This window comes from Pelodiscus sinensis, chromosome 3 (genome assembly GCF_049634645.1).
Source record: "Pelodiscus sinensis isolate JC-2024 chromosome 3, ASM4963464v1, whole genome shotgun sequence".
Taxonomy (NCBI): Eukaryota; Metazoa; Chordata; order Testudines; family Trionychidae; genus Pelodiscus; species Pelodiscus sinensis.
In genome coordinates, this window is record NC_134713.1 from 64,196,099 (window position 1) to 64,219,197 (window position 23,099).

The 23,099-nt window shown below is 44.2% G+C and overlaps 2 protein-coding genes across 7 annotated transcripts in view; one reads left to right on the forward strand and one right to left on the reverse strand.

The window, feature by feature from the left end:
* Positions 1-9,602, reverse strand: part of RRAGD (Ras related GTP binding D) — a 39,683-nt gene extending 30,081 nt beyond the window's left edge. Inside the window, exon 1 of one of the 3 annotated variants that reach the window (XM_006133300.4) lies at positions 9,232-9,602. In XM_006133300.4, the coding sequence (XP_006133362.2) occupies positions 9,232-9,358 (127 nt within the window). In that variant the 5' untranslated portion in view covers positions 9,359-9,602. The remainder of the gene's footprint in view (positions 1-9,231) is intronic. The other 2 variants (XM_075923885.1, XM_075923886.1) reach the window with 2 other exon arrangements.
* Positions 9,603-16,555: 6,953 nt separating this feature from the next.
* Positions 16,556-23,099, forward strand: part of ANKRD6 (ankyrin repeat domain 6) — a 145,115-nt gene continuing 138,571 nt past the window's right edge. For 2 of the 4 annotated variants that reach the window (XM_075923879.1, XM_075923884.1), the window contains exon 1: positions 16,613-17,003. The gene's annotated coding sequence lies outside the window, so the exon portion shown is untranslated. Of the gene's footprint in view, positions 16,574-16,612; positions 17,004-22,006; positions 22,117-23,099 lie in introns of those variants that run through there. The other 2 variants (XM_075923883.1, XM_075923880.1) reach the window with 2 other exon arrangements.

The window sequence follows — 23,099 nt, forward strand, 5'->3', positions numbered from 1 at the left end:
CTTCTGGGATACTGACTCCCAGACAGCATAGGCTGGGAGTTGGCAGCCTTGCAGGGGGGAGGTGGGGAAGGGCAGAAGCGGCAGCAGGGCGGGGGGGAGGGCTGCCGGCTCCCAGCCTGTGAGGGCCCGTGGGCTGGGAGTCAGCAGACTCACACAGGCTGGGAACTGTCAACCCTCTTCCACCCCGCTGCCGCTTCTGCCTGTGCAAGCCTGCTGACTCCCAGCTCATGCAGGCGGGGAGCTGGCAATCCTAAACCCCTGCGCTTCTGCCCACACTCCCCTGTGCAAGGCTGTCGACTGCAGCCCTGTGGGGCTGGAGCAGTAAGGATGATGCTTATGGGGTAACCAGTTACCTGTTTAAATCCCTAGTGCAGATGATGATGTAACTCCTGGATTTCATGATTTTTAGATAATTTTAAAAGGCTTGTATCCATACCACCTTGTAAAACGATCCCATTAGATGTCACAAGTTAAACGGTGTTGGGTTGGACTATACATGAACAAAACTCCTCCAAGTACAACATACTTGCTGTAAAAAGTGGCGTCAGCACTTTCATCAATAGCAAACTACTGCCCTTCTATGGTGTGATATTTCCATTGCTGAAGATATGGTCTTGTAGACAAAACAAACAAAAGTTCTGGGAATTCATAGTTAATTTTTTTCAAAAGAAAAAGAAAAAAAGATTTTGAATGATCCCCGCTGCTCCAAAATATACAATAATAGGAGATTTACACAACAGTGCTTAAATCAATTAATTTTTTTTTTCTTCATTTGAAACATTTCTCTGGGATGGGGATGAGGAATTCAGGCTGCTCACGGTGTGAGGACTACCCCAACTCTCTCTCATCGCAGCAGCTTGGGGCCACATGAGAAGCGCTTCTCCATGGCTGCTGCAGCTCCAGAGGGCATAGCCTGGGAGGGGTGCATGTATCTGGCTGGGGTAGGTCCAGGTTGGTCTGCTCTTTGCACTCCACAGGCAGAGGCTATATCTAGGCTACAATGATCTATCGAAAAAAGATACGCAAAGTGCGCCCTGCAATTTGCGTACCTTTTTCCGATAGTTTTTTCAAAAGAGGCTTTTCTGAAATTTGGCCCATCTACACTGAGCCAAATTTTAGAAAATCCTCCTTTTTCGGAAAAGCCCTTCTTCCTCGTGGAAGGAGGAAGGCAGGGATTCCAAAAGAGCAAATCTGCTCTTCCACAAAAAAAAGCAGAAGAGCAGATGCATTTCCTTGACGTGGCAGAGTTTTTCCGGGATACCAAAAACCCCGTAGTCTAGACGTAGCCAGAGTGAGGAATGCTGTAAACTGTGCACTTTTCCCTTGCTCTGTGACAAGGGAACAGCCAGCAATATTCCCATATGACTCGAAGATGGGGGAGCCTCAGCCCTCCCATCCTGCCCTTGGAGGGCTGAGGCAGACCCAGACGGGTGTGAGGGGGGCACACCAGCCAGCCTCTTTCACTTGCCTGTTGATTCTGTCTTTTTCTGTATGGTTTTATTAGAAGCAATCCCATTCCAGGCATATCCCATTTTCTTGGCACAACCAAACCCTTACTTTACTTAAAGTAATGATAAGAGGAAGCTAGCTCTTACTGTTTTAGAAGAGTTCTTGAACGAACAGAGAAAATCTCTAAAATATATAGCAGACAGTCACGTCAATGTGTATGTGCAACTGTTTATAGAGAGTATACACTGTAATTAGATATCTGTGGCTGCCCCTTGCCCCAGGCTTGTGGAGCTTGGGGTTAAGAGGCTGTTTAATTGTGGTGAAGAGATCCAGGCTTTTCACATCGCAGGATCCCAGAGACCAGGCTCCAAGTCATGCCTAGGCATCTACAATGCAATTAAATAGCCACTTTGCCTGAGTCCATGAGCCACCTAGCACAGGCCAAGATAGATATATCCATATAGAGCAATTTGTTAACGGTCTTGGCCAACACCAGATAAGTGAAAACCTGTTTGATGGTTTATTTAATCACAAACATTTGAATTAAAGACTTTATTTTGCTTTCTTTCTTGTCTGTTTTTTTTTTTTTTTGCATTTTTAAAGAATAAAAATATGTATCTTGTCCAAAACCAATTAATTACTTTATTTTTTAAAATTGTCACATTAGGTAAACTGCCAAATCAGTACCCCTTTTTCTGGAATCCTAATTTCTTGCTAGAAAAAAAAAAAAAAAAAAAAAAAAAAAGACTGCTTAATGCTAAAACTATACTTTTAAAAAACTTACTTTCAAGCATCAGATTTGCTAACAAATACAACTGATGTGAAGTCTATTGCTTTTGAGACTTCCATTTAGCTTTCTTATTTTGTAAGTTTGAGATAAAGAAGATACACCATATTTTCAGACTATAGATGGCAGAATTGATAGAGCATTTTCCTTTGAGAAGATTATAGATTTCCTTTTATGTAGACTAGGAATGGGAAGATACATTGTCCGCCCACATTCTTTTGTTGACTACAGGCAGTCCCCGAGTTACGCGGATCCGACTTATGTCGGATCCGCAGTTACGAACGGGGCCCTCCCTCTCCCTGGTCTCCAGCAGACCAGGGAGAGGAAGCAAAGCGGCGGAACACGCGGCCAGCTGACAGCCCAGATGCGTCTGGGCTGTCCGCTGCCCGCGTGTTCTGCCACTTTGCTCTGCTCTGCTCCCCTGCAGACCAGGGGGACGGGGAGCAGAGCAGAGCAAAGCGGCGGAACACGCGGCCAGCTGACAGCCCAGATGCGCCTGGGCTGTCTGCTGCCCGCGTGTTCCGCCGCTTTGCTCCCCGTCCCCCTGGTCTGCAGACCAGGTGGACGGGGAGCAAAGCAGAGCAAAGCCACGGAGCCCAAGGGCAGCAGGATATCCACGGCGCGTCTGGGCTGTCCCGCTGCCCCCGTGCTCTGCGGCTTTGCTCCTGACGCCTGTGGTACAGCAGCTGGGGCACTGCCGGTTGGTCCCGTAGCGCCGCTCTGGGCGCCACTGGACCAACTCAGCAGCACCCCAGCTGCTCTGCCCCAGGTGTCCTCAAGTCAGCCGCTGCTGAAACTGACCAGTGGCTGACTACAGGAAGCCCCTGCCCCGGGCTTCCTGGAATCAGCTGCTGATCAGTTTCAGCAGCAGCTGACTTGGGGATGCCTGGGGTTCTTAAGTTGAATCTGTATGTAAGTCAGAACTGGCCTCCAGATTCAGCTGCTGTTGAAACTGATCAGTTTCAGCAGTGGCTGAATCTGGACGCCAGTTCCGACTTACATACAGATTCAACTTGAGAACAAACCTACAGTCCCTATCTTGTACATAACCCGGGGACTGCCTGTATATGAAAAGTCCCTTCTGAGCTGGCCACGGAAATGCCTAGGGAGTGTATTTGTCAGTACAACTTTCCAGACTAGGTTACTGAATTGTAGTTATGACATGACAAATACTAATCTATACATTTCACTTACTTTGACAGTGAGGGAAAAAATCTATTTTCTTTAGAAAATAAAATTATTGTAATAATTGATATATCTTTCTTTAAAAGCTAACATCTGTGAAAGTCAACTTTACACATAGCACAAGTCATGAAGATGTCAACAGTTTCCAACGCAGATCAGCACAATCCTTTATCTTAATTTCCATTTACAACCATAAAAATCCAGACCGCAGAAGTCATACTAGTCAAGTAATGTGTCCTTTGGAAGTATTCACAAATCAAGTTTTGTGCAAAACAACCTATTCAGAAGCACTTTTCTCTGGTGTGATGCCCTTCAGTCATGACAGAATTAATATATCAAAAGCAGTTTCACACATATTTATACAGTACCACTGGCATATACACTGCACTATAGAGAAAAAGCAAGACAAAAGTCTTGCTCAGAGAAGAGTTTACAATCATTGAGAACAGTATGGAGTCTTTACTGTGTTCTACTAGTGACGGTAGTATATAGCCTATGCCATATTAGCTTCTTCAAGTTACTGGAGAGGCTGAATGATATTTAATGCGCCACTCCATGATTTATAGATTTCTTTCAAACAGACTTCTTTAAGTTCTGACTCCTTATCCAGTGTCTTATCCCAAGAGTAGGAGACAATTACAATATATATCTTATCTATGTTACAGGTATGTTACAAGACTAGAAGTGAAGAGGCCATAATGTAAAGTAAGAGTCTGATTTGCAGGTCCCTTTTGAGGATCAGGCCTTTGTCTGTAACTGTAACATAGGAGCTCAACTATTTAAGCCGAATGCTGACTACCTCAATAAACAATCAGACAAAAAGCAGGATATTAAAATAACCTTTTTCAGTTTATTCTGTATGTGATGTTACTGATGCATTAACAACATTCCCAAGTCCCAGTTTTAGTTTAAACTAATATATGCCTGCCTTTGTTTTTCTTGTCTCTCTAATGTGAATCATTATTATATATTTTCTACTGTGATATGGACTTTACTCATTGGGAGAAATAATTCCTCATTGCCCAAACTCCCATCTGCTGTGCATTTCTTATGCTTCCATTGTTGTTAATGTGACCTTTTGTTATACTGTGGTGTGCACCACAGTGTCCCCCGGACAAAATATGCACCATACATCCTCAGTGTTAACAGATGGCCTGAGCCCAAACAGTTAACAGGTAAGAGTTATGTGCAAATTAAAAAGCTATTCAGTTAGTGAAGGTTCATACACACTATAGGTAAGAGAAGGGTTCTGGGTGGGGATGAGGAAGGAATGATGGCCTTGAGGTTAAAGAGCAGATTGAGAATCAGAAGATCTGGTTCTGTTCAGCCACAGACCCACCAGATCTGGCATTCTGATCCTGCATGACTTTGGGCCTGTCACGTACGTGCTTTCTAGTATGGTATCCCATCTGCAAGTGAGAAGATTTGTATTTCATACACCACAAGTGGGTGTGAGGCTTTACAAAAAATTAAGTGTTTTAAAATAATGATTATATGTGGAAAGCTGGAAGATTGTTATGTTTTATTCACTAACATTTCCCAGTGTTCAGTCAAGAGGTAAGTAACTACTAGTATTGGAAGATGATCCATAGTATGTTCATGACAGAAACTCCCTGTGCATGTACAATCATAACTTTTTCCAAAAATGATTAGTCTGCTTTATCCCTGGACTCCATCATATTCACATAGACATAGTGGTTATGTGCCATATGTTGAGCTTCCTCCAGTTCTCTTTCTTGGGAAGGAGGGATTGGTGACACTGATCATTGCAGTTTGCTCCATGGGTCACAGAGAAAGGAAGACAGAGCCTGAGTAAACCAAGGAGAAGAGAAACACATCTTTCCCTCCAGCCCAATGGAAGTTACGTAAAAGAGGTAACACAGATCCAGGATGTCTCTATGGAAGGGATACTCAACACGTGGCCCGTGGGCCATTTGTTTACGGCCCATGGTACAGTTTAGGGTTACACTGGGCTCAACATGTAGCCCGCGGGTGGGAGCCAAAACAAAAAGGTAGTCAATATAATGGTGTCCTGTTGATATGCATTTTAGTAGTTAAATTTCTGGACTGTCATTGTTCATTAATAGTGCTATCATATGGGTGGAAATCAGGTAAATACTGCATTTTATTAATATCAGAAGAACTGACTTAAATGGAGCCTGTGTGTTGTGCAGTCTTGCCTTAAACTTTGTATTCATGCCTGTCAGTGTAAAAGAACCCATCTGCGTATATTTGCGTATATTTGCATATATATGCAACCACACTTAAGTTGTGGCCCTCAACATGTGCTGAGAGTATCATTGTGGCCCCCGGGGCTTCCAAAGTTGAGTAACCCGGCTCTATGGTATGGAGACTCTGCCATCTGCAGTCCTCAAAAGCAATAAGCAGTCCAGATCCACTAGACTTCCAAGAGAGCTGTTGGGAGCCAGAGCCTGCCTGGAAACTCTATGAATTGCCCTACCCCCTGTGGATTCCAGAGAGCTGTCCAGTCTCACAGCTCAGACAAGGAAGAGAAGAGGATTTCACAGCTCAGACAAGGGAGAGAAGGTATCCTTTAAGGAACAAGAGAAGATAAATTCCATAGGGATCTTCAAGATTTTCTCCCGCAATGCTTTTGCTTCCTTCAGATATTTCTGGGACATAGTTGTTTTCATTAATTAAATATAATATTAGCATGCTAATAGAAAAATATTTTCAATAGGGGTTTTTTTTTTTTAATTTTTGCAGTGGCAGCAAAAGTCTACTGAGATATGATCACCATTATCTTCTCAGTGACTTCCTCTGGATTACTTCTCTACTGCAAGTCTTAAGCTAACCGAATGTATTTAAAAATGCTGTTAAGAAACAAAAGTTTATAACTAATTTATATCAATCTTTGCAGACAGTTTTCCTAACAAAGAAGTGGTCAGACATGTTGGAAAAAAATATGTGGATGAACAAATTACTACAGAGGAATGGGGTTTGGGCTGGAAAAGAGGACCAACAATTTCCATGTATAGCACAACAAACGAAAATTTTGTTAAGATACTGTTTTAAAGATACCTCACACCTATCAAGTAAAAAGTAGAGATTACATGGGGTAAGTGTTGAAAAATTGTGGTGAAAGAGATTTTATGTATGTATGCAGAACATGTCCCATCATTAGAAAGCATTGGGAAGCAATCTGTAGCCATATATCACAAATTATTGGCTATTTATTACCAAATGATCCTTTGGTAATCATCCTGGGACTTCTTACTGGAAATGGCCATGCAAAAGGAAATAAACAATTAATCTCTCATCTTCTAGTATCTGATTGGTTACTGGTAGCACCTCACAGTAAAAAGAAAAACAGCCCAACGATAGAAGAATAGTTCAAAAATACGGGGGGGCCATGATTATGGAAAAATTAACACATACATTATGAACCCAGTAAAATAGAGGAACGATAGATACTTAGCTAGTTGGTTGCATTCACACATGGTACATTCAGCTGCAAAAACACCAATATATCTGTCTAATTTTTTAAATATTGACATACCTACTATGTTAAATGTGTATATATAGATTTCAATTCAATGTAATACAATCCCGAGAAATGGCATAAACGTTATAATGATGTTCACTTTGTAATACAGTAACACCCTGTTAACAGAAAGATCGGTTTACTATAGTCTTGTACAATGAAAGCTAACTGTTGTAATTGATTGTTTTGCTTCTTATATTTACATGACAAAGATTTGTAAACTTGTTAAAATGTCCTAAATAAATAAGTAGTTTGAAAAAAAATAAACACACTAACAGAAAATCCCTTACTCATATTGCCAAGTGATTTTATAAGCAGTAATACTTATTATACCATATAAGTTGGTATAACAATTAATAGTTGACTTTGTATTGTGTATTTAAAAAGCAATCCACTGAAATACTCAGTGGTCTCCAAGCTCCTTTGTAAAATGTGACAGTGTTTCAAGGGGAAAATAGTGCACATTCTGAGTGAAAGCTAAGGTGTTGGCCTCACCTACTTCTTTTGTATTTTATTTCCCAACAACCATTTGTTCCATATCAATTCACTGTTGCCTCCACATGCACTGATAGATCTAAGCAAATAGCTATACAGACACCCACAGCAACATGTATACACATACAGTTATACAGATACTTAAGCAGAGCCAGGAAATATGGGGACTGACATTCACAGCTGAAGAACAACCCTGGAGACAGAGCTCTTTGCTTGCTGCTGCCTTTTATAGCCTTACATCTGTCCTCCCTGCCTCTTGGCACTCTAAAGCAACATCACCAAGCTATGTCCATTCGTATTATACATGGAAAGCTTTCAGGGTAAAAGACGTGGTAAGGACTACATGAACATCTTTTTCTGTTCAAATGTCTTCTATTTCCATTAGGATAACTCCTTTCCCCTTCCCCAACACACATAACCAGTGCTGCTCTCCGACTTCCCCTCCCACACCAGAACATTGAGTCCCCCTCTTTCTGTCCACTCCTCTTTATATGCATCCTTATTCCCCACACATTCCCTTCATCATACAGCCATTTTCCTTCCTGCTGCCTCCTCTGTAACAGACAACTTTGACATGCTCACACTTGCTTACTCTCCTTCCCCTCACAATACAGTGAACGCTGCCTTACCTTCCTATTCAATATTCCTTACACCTTCCCAAAAGAGTCCTGACTTTCCCAGCTAACCTCATCCACAACCACACTCCACAGCCCCTGAGTCCTGACCTCCTCTTTCCCCCACATAGTTAGACCTGCTCTCTTCCTCCTTCCCTATGTCAAATCCCCATAAAAGCCAGTCAACCACTGACCTGTTCCATAAGCTCACACATGGCCAGACCCTAACCTCATCCTATAGTCCACCATCAACAAGTCCTGCCCCATCCCATATGCACACTGCCAACCCCTGCTTTCATCCCATCCTCAGGACCTGCTCCCTCCCAGTCCATTCCCAAAGAGCCAGACTCTTTTCTCCCCCCTCCCACACTCAACCTCTGCTTTACCCCATACTCCCACACTCAGAGCCAGGTTCTCTAGTTAGTCCAGGCCGTCATCCTATCACTGCATCTCCAGATCCATACCCTCCTCCCGCCCCCCCAAAACAGTAATTGCCCTGACCACTCCCCTGTCCCTTCACTGCCTTTCCCCATGTCCTCTTGACAGAGCCAGTCACTCCCTGCTCCCTCCCCACCTAACCTCTCCCTTGTCCCATCCCCCTCTATACCCCACAACTATCTTGCCCCATCCCCCAGTGCCACCCCCTTCCTATCAACTCCTGCCTTGCCCCATCCCCGAGTGCCACCCCCTTCCTCACATCAGCCCCTGCCTTGCCCCATCCCCCAGTGCCACCCCCCTTCACATCAGCCCCTGCCTTGCCCCATCCCCCAGTGCCACCCCCCTTCACATCAGCCCCTGCCTTGCCCCATCCCCCAGTGCCACCCCCCTTCACATCAGCCCCTGCCTTGCCCCATCCCCCAGTGCCACCCCCCTTCACATCAGCCCCTGCCTTGCCCCATCCCCCAGTGCCACCCCCCTCCTCACATCAGCCCCTGCCTTGCCCCATCCCCCAGTGCCACCCCCCTTCACATCAGCCCCTGCCTTGCCCCATCCCCCAGTGCCACCCCCCTTCACATCAGCCCCTGCCTTGCCCCATCCCCCAGTGCCACCCCCCTTCACATCAGCCCCTGCCTTGCCCCATCCCCCAGTGCCACCCCCCTTCACATCAGCCCCTGCCTTGCCCCATCCCCCAGTGCCACCCCCCTTCACATCAGCCCCTGCCTTGCCCCATCCGCCCGGCACGGCGGGACACTCACAAGCTTCATCGGCGCCGGGCTCCGGGTCTCCATCCGAGAAGGACTCGGCCCCATCCCCGTAGTCCGCCAGCCCAACGAGCTCATCCCCCTCCTCCTCCTCCGGCGGCTTCCTCGGCCCCTGGCTCATCGCGGCCGCGGCAGGTCCCGATTCGATCCCCTCCCCGGGGGCTGCTCGGCCGGGCCGGGCGGCGCTGGGAGCTGAGCAGCCGCAGCCCCGCGTCCTCCCACGGGAGCGAGCGAGAGTCTGCGTGACCCGAGTCACCTGACACAGCCGGGCGGTCACAGGCACCGCCGCCGCGCTGTGCACACGCTGGGCCGTGCCCTGTGCCCGCCACTGGCACTGCGCCTCTGCCAGGCCTCCCCGCCCACACAAAGCTGGGTTGTGCCCCTGGCCATTCACACCCACAACCTCCCGCCCAGCTCACAGCACAGGCACTACCTATACAAGCTGTACACTGAGCAGTTACCCTGACCAGTCACACCCTCAGCCTCCCCCCACCCCCATCATTCACAATCACTGCCACAGTGTGCTTGGTCAGCTGTTCTCCAGGCCAGTCACACCCACAGTCTCCCCTCCATCACTCATGGTCACTGCCATGCTGCTTGGTCAGTTATGCCCCACGCCAGTCAGACCCATAGCCTCCCCCGCCCCCTTCACTCACAGGCAGGCACTGCCACACAGAGCTGTGCACCCGGCCAGTCACACCTACTGCCCCCCTCCCAGACCCAATCATTCAGACACAGGCACTGCCAGGCTGCACAGTGAGTCATTCCTCAAGATAGTCAAACCCACAGTTTATCATCATTTACAGTCACTGCCCCACTGTGAATGTCAAGCCAGGCACCAAGCCAAACACAGCCTATTCCAATCATTCACTGATAGGCACAACCACACTGCCCACAGAGCTCTGTCCTAGGTCAGCCAGCCAGAATATCCCCTCCCCGCCATTGGTCTCATATAGGCATTGCCATGTTATGCACACAAACATTGTCATTTACTCTGGCATTCACACACATGAAGGGACACAAATAGTATATACTCACACAGTTATAGACTGAATTTACAGAGAAAGATATCTGTTGTAACACATGCAAAACCCATATATAACATTATTGATATCAACATCAGTGGAAGCTAGTTTTCACAGATTTTATTAAAAATCTATATCTATTAATTCATGCAGGCACACCAATTCATTTTCACAGGCTCACCCATTTATACAGATGGGCACTCAAACATGAAGACACAGCCATACATAAATACATTAGTGGCATCATAGAGCCATAGTAAGGGCAAGGGGAAATCTCTCACCTAGAGACTCCTCTCAAGGCCAACCCCTCTTTTCCTGTGAGTCCTCAGCTGGGCAAAATGTCCAGTATCTGGATCTGAGACTCGTGACTCTAGATGTACAACTTTCATCTGCAGCAGGGCACAAATGGGCAGAAAAATCCGAATATGGATTAATGCCCATGAACCCCACATACCTGGCAGGGGACACTCTTTAGACAATGGCAGGAACCACATAGCCAAATTAGCAGGCACTGGTAGGCAGACACAGCACCCATCAGCCATCGAGTCTTGGCTGGGTATTCTGCTACTATGCACCACATATTGCATATTAAACTATTCTGTGTGGACAATCTATTGGTACCAATGGTTTGCACACTCCCTTTATTATTCATCAAATCCTTACAAAAAGACTCATGGCATGAGTTTCCTCAGCAGTACCAATAGGCCTGAGAAGCTGGTAGCCAACAACCTCCATAGGTTCATCAGTGACAATTAGGCAGGATGGTTAGGAAAGGTGTCCCTAGCTTCTGTTTGTCAGAAGCTGGGAATGGATGACAAGGGAGGGATCATTTCTGATGATTACCCACTCTGTTCATTCCCTCTGGGGTACTTATCATTGACCACTGTTGGAGGACAGAATACAAGGCTAGATGGACCTTTGGTCTGACCCGGTATGGTCATTCTTACATTCCACACAGCAGTCTAGGTGTGATGGTTACATAATTCTCACTTGGTGCTGGGAACATGAGGTCCTACTTAAGCAACAACGCCCCACTTATCTACATCCAAAGAGGCCCCCGTAAAAGATAGGGTAAAACAGGCTCACCTCTCACTAACTTCTTGCTGGTTTCTCACAAAAAACAGGCTCTCCATTTTAAGAGGGAGAAACAATTTCAAAAACAGACAGAAACAGACAATCAAATACTGGATGGTTCACACACTATTTGACTCAAAGAAAAATTGAGCCTGTAAAAGCACTGCGTTAGTTGCAAAAGATCTATACATGTATCAAATAGATATTGCTGCTTTAGCTGACACTAGACTAAATGACAGCAGAGTGCTTAGAGAAGAATACATTTTCTATTGGTCGGACTACAAGGTCGATCAAAATACCAACCTAGATAGGGCAGGTTTCGCAATAGTAAACTCCATTGCTAATAAACTACTACCACAATCTTTGCCAATAGCTGAAGACCTAATGACATTGCTTACTGTCCCACAACAACATTCTGACAATAACAAGCACCTATACCCCAACTCTACATGCTCCTAAAGAAATTAAGGCTTAGTTCTATAACTGATTGATTGACACTCTAAGAAACATATCCGATAATGATAAAATCTTATTACTGGGTGACTTCAGTGCTTGTACCAGAGATGATTACATCACTTGGAACAGAGTTATGGGGAAATTTGAATGTGGGTCACTAAATACAAAAGGATAACTACTCCTAACACTCTGCACAAAGTTTGACATTGCTATTACAAACACATTTTTCAACGTGCCAGGGAAGTGGTTCTATTCTTGGCAGCACCTCCAGTCAGAATAATGGCACCTTCTAGGCTATATCATTACCTTTTGTAATGACCTGAAGACAGGGGCGGATATAGGGCAGGGCGAACGGGGCGGCCGCCCTGGGCCCCGCGCTTCAAAAAGCCCCGCGCATGCGCCGTGGCACCGCTGCGCATGTGCATGGCATTACTGCGCATGCGCCGTGGCAAAGGGGGGGCCCCGTGGAATTACACTGTCCGGGGTCCCACAAAACTGTCATCTGCCCCTGCCTGAAGGTTGTTTAAATTAATAGGGCTATGTAAGGTGCAGAATGTTTAATGGATCTCCAGCTCATACATGTTAAACTGAACATCAGGATTCAAGTCCTAGATTGAAAATTGCCCCAAAACCAAACCAATATGTTAATATCTCAAAACTTTGCACTGAGTAGGGGAGAACCCAGTTACCAATTTCCATTCATACTGCACTATTAAATTATGCTAATGCAAGAATAAGTGGAAATATCAATGAATGGACTCCTTTCAAACTGCAGCGCAATCAACAGCTAATGCCATTCTTGGTGTCCCAGTTTGACAAAATGTGGACTGGTTTGATGCAAATGACAACAATGTCCAATCACTTGTTGCGGCCCGTCAAGTCATGCACGAGACTGAACTGAATAGCTGAACCTCTCTTGTGTCTGTAGAAGCCCTCAGGAAATCAAAATCTGAACTGCAGAAAAAGCTGCTGGAGATGGAGGACACTTGGTGGACAAATAAAACAACAGAATGACAAGCTTTTGCTCATCCTAATAATACCTGAGATTTTTTTCCCCAGGAGTTAAAATGTATAGAGTGTGAGGTGCCAATAACTGTTCAATCCTGTCCACTGTCAGCAGCATTGCCTGAGTACAGTATGATACTAGAAAGATGGAAAGAACATTTTGTGACTCTCCTCAATCGTGAGTCAAGCAGAAGGGATCAAATAGACTCAATCAAGCAAATAATCAGTTCAGTTTGAATTCAAAGATCCATTAACTTTGGAGGAGACTAAGAACTTATGGAAATGGAAAGGAAGATGGAACTGATTAATTTCCAGATGAAGTGCTCAAATCCAATGGTCCTACTGTTCACAAAACTTTACTAAACTTATTTACTTTATGCTGGGAAAATTAGGTTTTACTCCAGAATTTCAAAGATGTCAAAACAGTAACAATCTACTAGCATAAAGGGAACAGACATGATTGCATCAATTATCATGGCATTTCACCACTCTCCATTGCTTGTAAGATCGTTGGTAAACTGTTGCTACAAATGCTTCAGATGATTGTAGATGATATTCTCCCTGATTCCCAGTGTGGTTTTCATTCATCACGCAGCACGGCTGTTGACATGATATTTATCCTAAGCTAATCACAGAAGAAAACTGCTGAACAACAAACACCCCTATACATTGCCTTTGTTAACCTTTGTAAAATGTCCATTGGACATTTTGCTCTTGGGTGCCCAGACAAACTAATCAATCTTGCATGCTGATTCCATGACAACATGCAGCTCCTTGTATCAGTAGATGCCAACTTATCTGATCCCTTTGCTGTAGCCCATGGAAATAAACAGGACTGTGTGGATGCCCCATATTATTTGCTTTGTACTTTGCTGGAGTGCTAGAAGTTGCTGCATTTACTACCACTACTGGTCTAACTTTAACAACAAGATTCAATGACAGACTGTAAACCTCTGATTCAAGGCTAGCAGCAAATCCCAACAAAATGAAAAACAAAACAAAACCTGCTGTATACCAACAACACATTGTTTGTCACCCTTTCCAAGAATGACCTACAATATTTCCCAAATTCCTTTTCCCATGCTGTATCTTTTTGACATTTGTGTTGTGTTAAAAAAAATCCAGAAATCCTGGATCAACTATCTCCTGGCAGAAAAATATCACCTCCATCAGCACCAAGAATAAAACCAAACAGTTGCCAATTAAACAACATCAAGTCCTAGGTGTGATAAGGATTTATTATAATCCTATTTTAAAAATAGGAAACTGAGGCACAGAGAGATTAAATTACTGATTTGTTGTGATCACATAGGAGGTCTATTGCAGAGTCAGGAATAGGTCTCAAATCTACTGAATCTCAATTCAGTGCCATAAGCACAAAATCAGACTTGCTCTCTCTTGCAGAAATCCCCATTCTTCCTGACCTATGTGCCTTCACTATCACACAAATGCCTCCTTAATTTATTTGGGTCAGCCTTCTAGCTTTGACCTCTTCCTTTCCTGATTTTGGCCCATCCTGCAGTCCTGGACTCTTTGAAGCCAATGACACCAGTTATGTAGCAATTGCTATGGCATTAAGCCTTTTGTCCCCAAATTTCAATACATGTAATAATGAATAACAAGGAACTTACATGACAATAAGCATACCTCTTGATTTACACCCCCATGAAACTCTTCTCCTTTGATAGTCTCTCCACTTTTTATGCCAACCCTTGCTCAATATGTCTTATTTAGACTGTAAACTCTTGGGGACAAGAATCTGTCCTTTTTATTTATACAAAGCACACCAGGTACATAATATTTGTGTATTTTGATACATTTTGTATTGTGCTTAAAGGTAGGAATGTTATGAAAAATGAAGAGCCTGATTTTCAGTATTGCTGAGTAGACACAAAATCACTGAGATCAAAAAGAGCAGTTGGGAATCAGCACCTCTGCAAATTGGGCCTGGATTCACTGATGGCTGATACTTACGGATTAATAGGAATCCTTTCATTCTGTATATCATTAAGATCCTGATTGTGGCTCTGTAGTTCACATTCAGTTGAATTTTGCATGTAAAGCAGAGATTCAAGCTCTTTGGTGTCCTCTCCCCATATTACAACAACTTAATCTTTTAGCTTAATAGAAGGAGGAACTGCAGAGGATCTCCCTGAAGACCCAGATGATAAGGAGTACATGATTTGGCACCTTTATCTGGAGAAGTCATTTGAAGATGCCCCCTTTGAAGAACCCAAGGGCTACGTCTAGACTGGCATGATTTTCCGCAAATGCTTTTAATGGAAAACCTTTCCTTTAAAAGCATTTTCGGAAAAGAGCGTCTAGATTGGCACGGACGCTTTTCTGCAAAAGCACTTCAAGTGGCCAGTGTAGACAGCTGACAAGTTTTTCCGCAAAAGCACCTAACTTGCCAGTCTAGACACAGCCAAGAAGTACACTGAGCTGCAGTGGGAACCTGAGGCTGGTACTTTACAATGGACTCCCACACTCCTGACGAATATCTCTTTTTGGTCTGGTTACTGGTCTAGTGGATAGGAGGGACACAGTAGATACAACATAACCTTAATTTTTGAAAGGCTTGTGACAACATCCCACATAATGGTTTCATAAGCAAACTAAGGAAATGTGTTTTAGATAAAAGTACTGTAAGATGGGTGCACAACTATTGAAAGACTATATTTAAAGAGTAGCTCTCAACTGTTTCCTGTCAAACTGGAAGGATGTATCTAGTGAGGGTACTAGTCAATATTTGCATTAATGATTTCGATAAAGAAATGCAGAGTGCGCTTATAAAGATTGCAGATTGATACCAGGCTGGGAGGGGTTTCAAACCCTTTGGAAAACAGGATTAGAATTCAAAATAACCTTGGACACATCTACACAGCAGGGCAAAAATCGAATTAAGCTACGCAACTTCAGCTTCATCAATTGTGTAGCTAAGTCAAAACAGCTTAATTTGGCTTTTGGTGCTATCTACACAGCAGGAAGTCGAAGGAAGAGTATTCTTTTACTCCTCGTGAAATGAGGGTTACAGGAGTTGGAGTATGAAGACCTCCATCTTGACATTATTTCAAAATAATGGCTTGCTGTGTAGATGCGCATTATTTCAAAATGTCAGTTATTCCAAAATAACACTGCTGTGTAGACTTATTAGTAAATCGGTCTGAATTCAACAAGTTAAAATTCAATATAGAAAAATGAAAAGTACTTCACTTAGGAAGGAAAAACCAAATGCACAGTTACAAAATGGGGAATGACTATCTAGTGGTAGTACTGTTGGAAAAAGAGCAGAGAGTTATATTGGATCACAAACTGAATGAGTCAACAATGTGATGTAGTTGTGAAACTGGCTAACATCATTCTGGGATGTATTAACAGGACTGTTGGATGTAAGATATAGGAGATAATAATGTGGCTCTGCTTATGGGGAGGCCTCACCTAGAGAGCTCTGCTCAATTTTGGGCACTATAGGTAGGAAAGTTGAGAAGATACAGGGAACAGTACAAAGGAGAGCAACAAAAATGATACAAGATTTGCAAAAGTTGACCTATAATTAACAGGTTAAAAAACATGGGCATGTAAAGAGAGTGACTGAGTGCAATTGCAGGAAGGGGAGTGTTGTGCCCTGACAAAGCTAATCCCGAGAGGGAGCCAGCAGGAGGTGCTCCAGGGGTGACTAACAGGCAGCACGTATGGGTATGGTATGGGAAGCATGCGTGAGCATGCACGTGGTCTGGGGACTGTGTATGTCTGCAAGCAGAGACGCGGCTGCAAAGGTTCCGTTAAAACGTTTGCGGTGGATTTAGCTGGTTGGGAAATGGAAGGGTTTCTTCACACTTTCTTTTTCAGTTGAAATGTCATTTCTCTCGTCCCTTCCCCCCCCCCCAGCCACGATTGTGGATTGCCACGAGGCTCTCTCTCTTCCTCCCTCCCTCTCCGCAAACCGCTGAGAGCAGCCTCTCCCCAACCCACCCCCTGCGGCGGCCTTTGTCCTCGCCCGCCGCGACCTCTGGGTGTCGCTGCTGCAGAAGGCAATGGCGGGAATTGCCAGTTACCTGCCGAGGGAATCAGAGCAAGAGCTCGCAGGAACTTCGCGCCGTCCCGAGGAGAGCCCCCCGAGGAGGGCGGGGGAGGCTGGAGGAGCAGCAGCAGGAACTCCCCTTGCACGGCCTGGCTGCACTAGCGCCCCGGGGAGCCCGAGGAGAGGTAGGACTTGGTTGTTGTCGCCCCCCTCCCTGCACTGGCTCGAGTGACTCTCCCTGCGGGGGCAAGAGCGGCCCTTTTCCCTAGCAGCGGCCGGGCTGCGCACGCTGGCCCTGCTACCTCGGCAGCAGGTGTCTGAATTTCCCCTCCGCTAATGGAGCTGGCCCGCGGCCTAATCCCCCGCCTTCACACGGGACTTGCTCCTCGTTTGTAAACAAGCGAAGGGCGTGGGGCGCGAATGCAGCAGCTGCTCGCCCCCCGCCCGCCTGCAGGGCGGCGTTTTGCAGCCCGCCTGCCTCCCGCCCCACGCCCGCTGCTCGGAGCTGGGGAGAGCCACGGCCCTTCCCTGGCCAAGGCGGGACTTCGTGTCCGCGTCCCAGCTCCCCACTGCCCCGTGGCCAAGTTCCGCCGCCCGCAGCGCTGACTCGAGTCCCGCTCCCAGGGGCTTCAGTGCGAGCTGGATTGAGTCGCGACTGCAGGGCTGGGCCGCAGGTGGCTGAACTGCCCTTCCCCTTGAGACAGCCGGGTGAGAGGCTTGTAAACAGGCTGAGGTGATCCTTGTAAACAGGCAGTCAGGATAGAAAACGGTCTTTTCCTGGTCCCCAGATACCCATCTCCGCCTTCCAGCCCAGCAGGAGATCCCTTTTCTCTACCAGTGTTTCCCTGGTAAATGCTCTGTCCTGTAGCTGCAGTATTTACTGCTCCAGCCTTATTTTCAGGAGTTTGCGTCTCAGCTATAGCAGTGTTTGGTTTGGGATGTGATTTGATTTTAGGCTGCCTGGAGGCACAAAAAGGCTGATACTCAGAACTGCGAGGGAGGTTCTACCACTGGATGTTGTGAGTTTGGTTTCGATGGGAGTGAGCTTGGAACCAGTTAATGCTTAAGGCCTGGTTTTCTGCTATGGACAGAGCAGTGCCCAAATAGTAAAATAATGTTGGATGCATTTCCTTGGTAAGGCTTGCTCCTATAACTGGATTTGTGAAGGTGATAGAGAGGGAGTTTGTCTGCCTGGGTTTGATTGTAAGTGGCTTCAATGTCCTTATTTTAAAGCTTTTATAATGGTTTCTAATCAGCAGTGAAAATCTGGCCCAAAGTCATCCTTCCTTTTCTTGACATGAAATAAAAACTGACAAAGCTTTCCATTTATTTATTACACATAGTAATTATTCCCATGGATTTAACACCTTGTGATTACAATATGTTGAGCTATAACTAGATTATATGCTGTTTCCATCAATGGATGATCTGAAGTGCCATTGTCTCTTGCAGCATTTATTTTATTGCTAACACTAACATAGTAAACAGCTAGCATTCTCTGAGTAAAAGTAGGCATTACAGCAATAAGCATTGGTAGAGTTCCATCTTAAAGTGACCAACCAAGCATCTATATTCTAAGTGATTTGTGAATGGATTATTTTGATTTATATAAAGTGACTTATAATCATTGATATAAAACACCAGTGCAGGTAGGTTGGTGCTGAATTTCCTTCCTTCTGAAGGAAAGTGATGTTGAAATTGCTTTTTATCCACACATACCTCACCAATTATCTTGCAGTAAAGGTCAGTTATTTCACCCCAGTTACTTATAGATCTAGGTCGATGTTGACAGATGTACATATTGCTTTTAATAGGCAGCAGTCCCTTCAGTTAAAGTAAATCAGTTTTTCTTAAAGAGGGTAGAATGCGTCAATGTCTTAAAAAAACCTGTAAACTTAACACATCTATGATAGTGGTCTGGTTTAGGCCCAGATCCCAAGAAGGTTGCATCAGGAGATCTGCCATTTATTTAATATACATTGCTTGATTTCAGTGGGACTGTGTGGGGGACTCGGGAGTAACTGTATATCCCAGTCACAGCCCAAGAACTTACAAAATAAGTCACTTAAGTTCATAACTGGCTAAATACTAAAAATTGAGGGCTGAATAGATTTGGATTTATGATTTATTACAACAATCTATAATCTACTAACTCCTCCCTTCTTTCCTCCCTATGACAGGATGGGTGTTAGTGGGCTACATAAACACACATTTAGCGACTTCATTTTCAGTTTTACAAAAAATATATTCACCCGAATCTTGTATCATTCAAATATATGTACAAATGGTGTATTAGGAGAATACAATACATTGCATGAGATGCACACTAATTGATTTCAATAATACATGTGTGTACGCAAAGCTGCCTGTTGAAGTAAGGATATGTATTAGTCTAGAAGATGCACACAATAAACAGGCAGGCCAGTTCTGCATCTGCATCTGCATGTACTGATGATACTCACACTCACCACATACACATTTCAAGCTATTAACAGATAATGGTTTAAAGATTTGACACACTAAAATGGGAAGAAAATGAAAATCTGTATCAGAATTCATTTCACACAAGGAAATATTTGAAAGATTTATAAAATCACGAGAAAAAGATGTTGAGTTTGTATGCTGCAAATGTGGCCCAATTATTAAATGTAAATATTTATAAACTAATATTTCTGTCTAACAGTAAACTGTTTATTCAAATGAAAAGTTGTGTTTAGGGATTAGAGATATATTGTTTTCTTAAACTCAGACGTGGCATTGTGTTTTAAGTTCTGATTTAGGTCAGCAGCAAACTGCATTGATGAATGGAATTGAGAGTATTAATCTACTGAATACTTTTTTCCCATCTTTCTGTCCACCAAAACAAACCCCTGTATGTACCCTGATTTTCACCTGTTTTTGTTATTGCAATAAGAAATACTGAAAAATTCCTGGGAAAAATTAAATAAAATAAACACTGAAAATGAAGAGCCCCACACACATTTCAAAGGACCATTCAAGGTAAACTATGTATGCTAAGCAATCTGTTCTAGCTGGTATTTAGCTGTGACACTCGACATTTCCCAGACCTGAAAAAGAACTCAGTGTAAGCTTGTTTCTCACCAGCAGAAGTTGGTTCAATAAAATACATTACCTCACCTGTCTTGTCTAAAAGCCTGGCACTGATGCTTCTACACTTCATAATACTAATTATGGTCATTTTGAAAACAAACAAAATGCTAGATACCTCTGTGTATGATAATAGCTCCGATACTTTAAACCAGGGGTGGGCAATAATTTTTGACGGGACCATCCTGGAAGAGGCAGGGCTTCAGGCACAAGGGCCAGGGCCAGGACACTTCCATGTTTCCCCACCCACAGATCCTGATTGGTTGGGGGGGGGGGAGGGAGCATGCAAAGGCTCCCCCCCCTTGAGAATTGCTAGCTGTTGGAGGTTGATTTAAGTGCTGAGCCCCTTGAAGGGTGTGAGGAGATTTCACATGCTCCCTCTACCCTCAAGCCCTGATTTTCCAGGGGCTGGGGGGAGCGCGTGCACACTCCTTGCAGGATAGGGGCAGGGTGGGAGGAGATTTTATGCATCCCCCCCACCCTCAGGCCAGTCATGGCTTGGGGGCAGGAAGCGTGCAAAGTCTCCTTCTGCCCTGCCAGGAGCATGCAGTGCTTCTAAGCACTGTGCACTCCTTTCAGGGTGGGGACCGGGTGGGAGGAGACTTCACATGTTTCCCCCTGATTGGCTTTGGGGTGTGGGGAATGGTAGGGCCTCCGCAGGCTGGATCAACTTGCTTGGTGGGCCAGATGTGGCCCACGGAGGCCCTTTTGCCCACCCTTGTTTTAAATTATGCCTTGACAACACTGAACCTTTGAATGTAATGTAGCTGCTGTATGCTGATGGGAGAAACCTCTCCCATTGACATTATAAAGCAGGGTTTCTCAAAGTGGTCTGCTGCCTACACCCCACCATCAATCTCAGCCTGGACCATTCTACACGAGAGATCCATTTCCTGGACACTACACTACAGATCACCAATGGAAAAGTAGACATCACTCTCTTCAGAAAACCCATCAACTCATTCAGTTACCTACATGCCTCCAGCTCCCATCCCGAACACACCATACGATCCATTGTCTATAGCCAAGCCCTTTGAACCGCATCTGCTCTAATCCCACTGACAGAGACCAGAAACTTCAGGATCTCTACCAAGCATTTATAAACCTCAACTACCCACCCGGAGAAATAAAAAAACAAATTGAAAGAGCCAGACGAATACCTAGAAACCATCTACTTCAAGACAGACCCAAGAAAACCAACAATAGAACACCACTTGTCATCACCTACAGCCCCCAACTTAAACCTGTCCAACACATTATCAATAAACTACAGCCTATACTGGAGCAGGATACTAAACTCCGAGAGGCTCTTGGGAGACAGACCCATAGATGATTCTTACCAACAACCACAGGACATAGCACACTAATACCAACCCTGGTACCTTCCCTTGCAACAAATCCCGTTGCCAGCTTTGTCCACATATTCACTCTGCTGATACCATTATTGGACCTAACCAATTGAGTTATAAGATCAAGAACACATATTCCTGTTTATCCAGAAATATAATTTATGCCATCATGTATCAACAGTGTCCGTCTGCTATGTATATTGGACAAACTTCTCAGACACTTCACCAAAGAATGAATGCCCACAAATCAGACATCAGACAGACAGTTTCACAAAGAAAAAACAGTTTCTTGCCATTTCAACCATACTTGATTGTCTCAGCGACTTGATTACCTGCATCCTGCTTCAAAGACCTTTTCACACCAGACTTGAAAGAGAATCCTCTGAACTGTCATTCATGCTTAAATGGGACACTTTACGCCTCAGTCTAAACAAAGACATTAATTATCTTACCATTACAAAGATAGCTTCCCCAATTATCACCTCTAATATCATTAGCTCACAGACATTTACCTCTCTCCTCATCCCCCTTCTGTTCTGAAATTTGATTTGTCCTTTTCGTATGTGTTCATTTTTTTAATTGTATCCTTTGGTATATATGGTTGTGCCTATTTTCTTCCACTATTTGATCTGAGGAAGTGGGTCTGGCCCATGAAAGCTCATCACCTAATAAACCATCTTGTTAGTCTTTAAAGTGCTACATAGTCCTGTTTTTTGTTTCAGCTACACCAGACTAACACGGCTACATTTCTATCACTATGCTGCTGCCTGTGGCTCTTCTTGGCTTGCAAACAGCGAACTGCAGCCAATGAGAGCTGTGAGGCTCTGTGGCTGAGGAGTCGGTAAGTAAACAAACCAGAGCAGCCCGGTAACAGCTTTCTTAGAGTGGGTCTGCGGACCACTTTGAGAAACAGTGTTATAAAACCATCTTAAATGAGCGGCATCTAAATGAGAAGCTCTCCCATTGACGGTGCTGTGCATACGAGCACTTATATCGATGTAACTTATGTTGCTCACTCAGGTGGAATAGTCATATCCAGGACTCGGCAAATAATACAATCTGATCGTCCGTGGCGAGTAGATTGTAGCCTGGAAGAGCCGGGTTCAGGCGATCTGCGCATGCTAAATAATAGCACAAATAATAAGCTAAATAATAAGGCTTCATTATTTAAATCGCGGCTTCATTTTCCTCTGCCGATTGGCCTAATCTGTATGGCTCCATCGATGGAGCCATGTAGTTTAGACACACCCCTAGACAGTGTGGATATGTTCATACAAGATATACTTTGTAAGCTGTGTAGAGAACTATTTCAATAATTAAAAAAAATTTAAGTCATACACAGCTGTCTGGGGTTAACTATTGAACACCTTTACTGCTTTAGCACCAAAGTGAAATAAATAAAATAGGACTGACATGCATAAGTTATATGTAAAGTTAATTTATATTTCAAGCCAGGATTTGTTGGAACCAAAATAAATTCACATGGAATTAAAATTAGTTTAGTGCCTTTCTTGTGTTTGGCTCCAGTGAAGCTTGAGCTAAAACTTAAAGCCAAGGATGAGTTATAATTTGTTAGAACAGAAATCCTGAAAAAACTGCCTTTATTGCTGATATCTGTTTAATTCTTTACAATGTTCTTTATCTTCAGACTATACTAAGAGTTAATGATACAGAACAAAATGCTTGTTCACTGACGACTTTGTTTTCACTTTTTTGTGCTCAAAGGCTTAATATTCTAAAGAGTAACTGAGACAGAAATAAATAGTACTGAAAGCTTTTGGCATCTAAGCTGCTTTGCATATTATAGTAAAACACTTAGTTGAA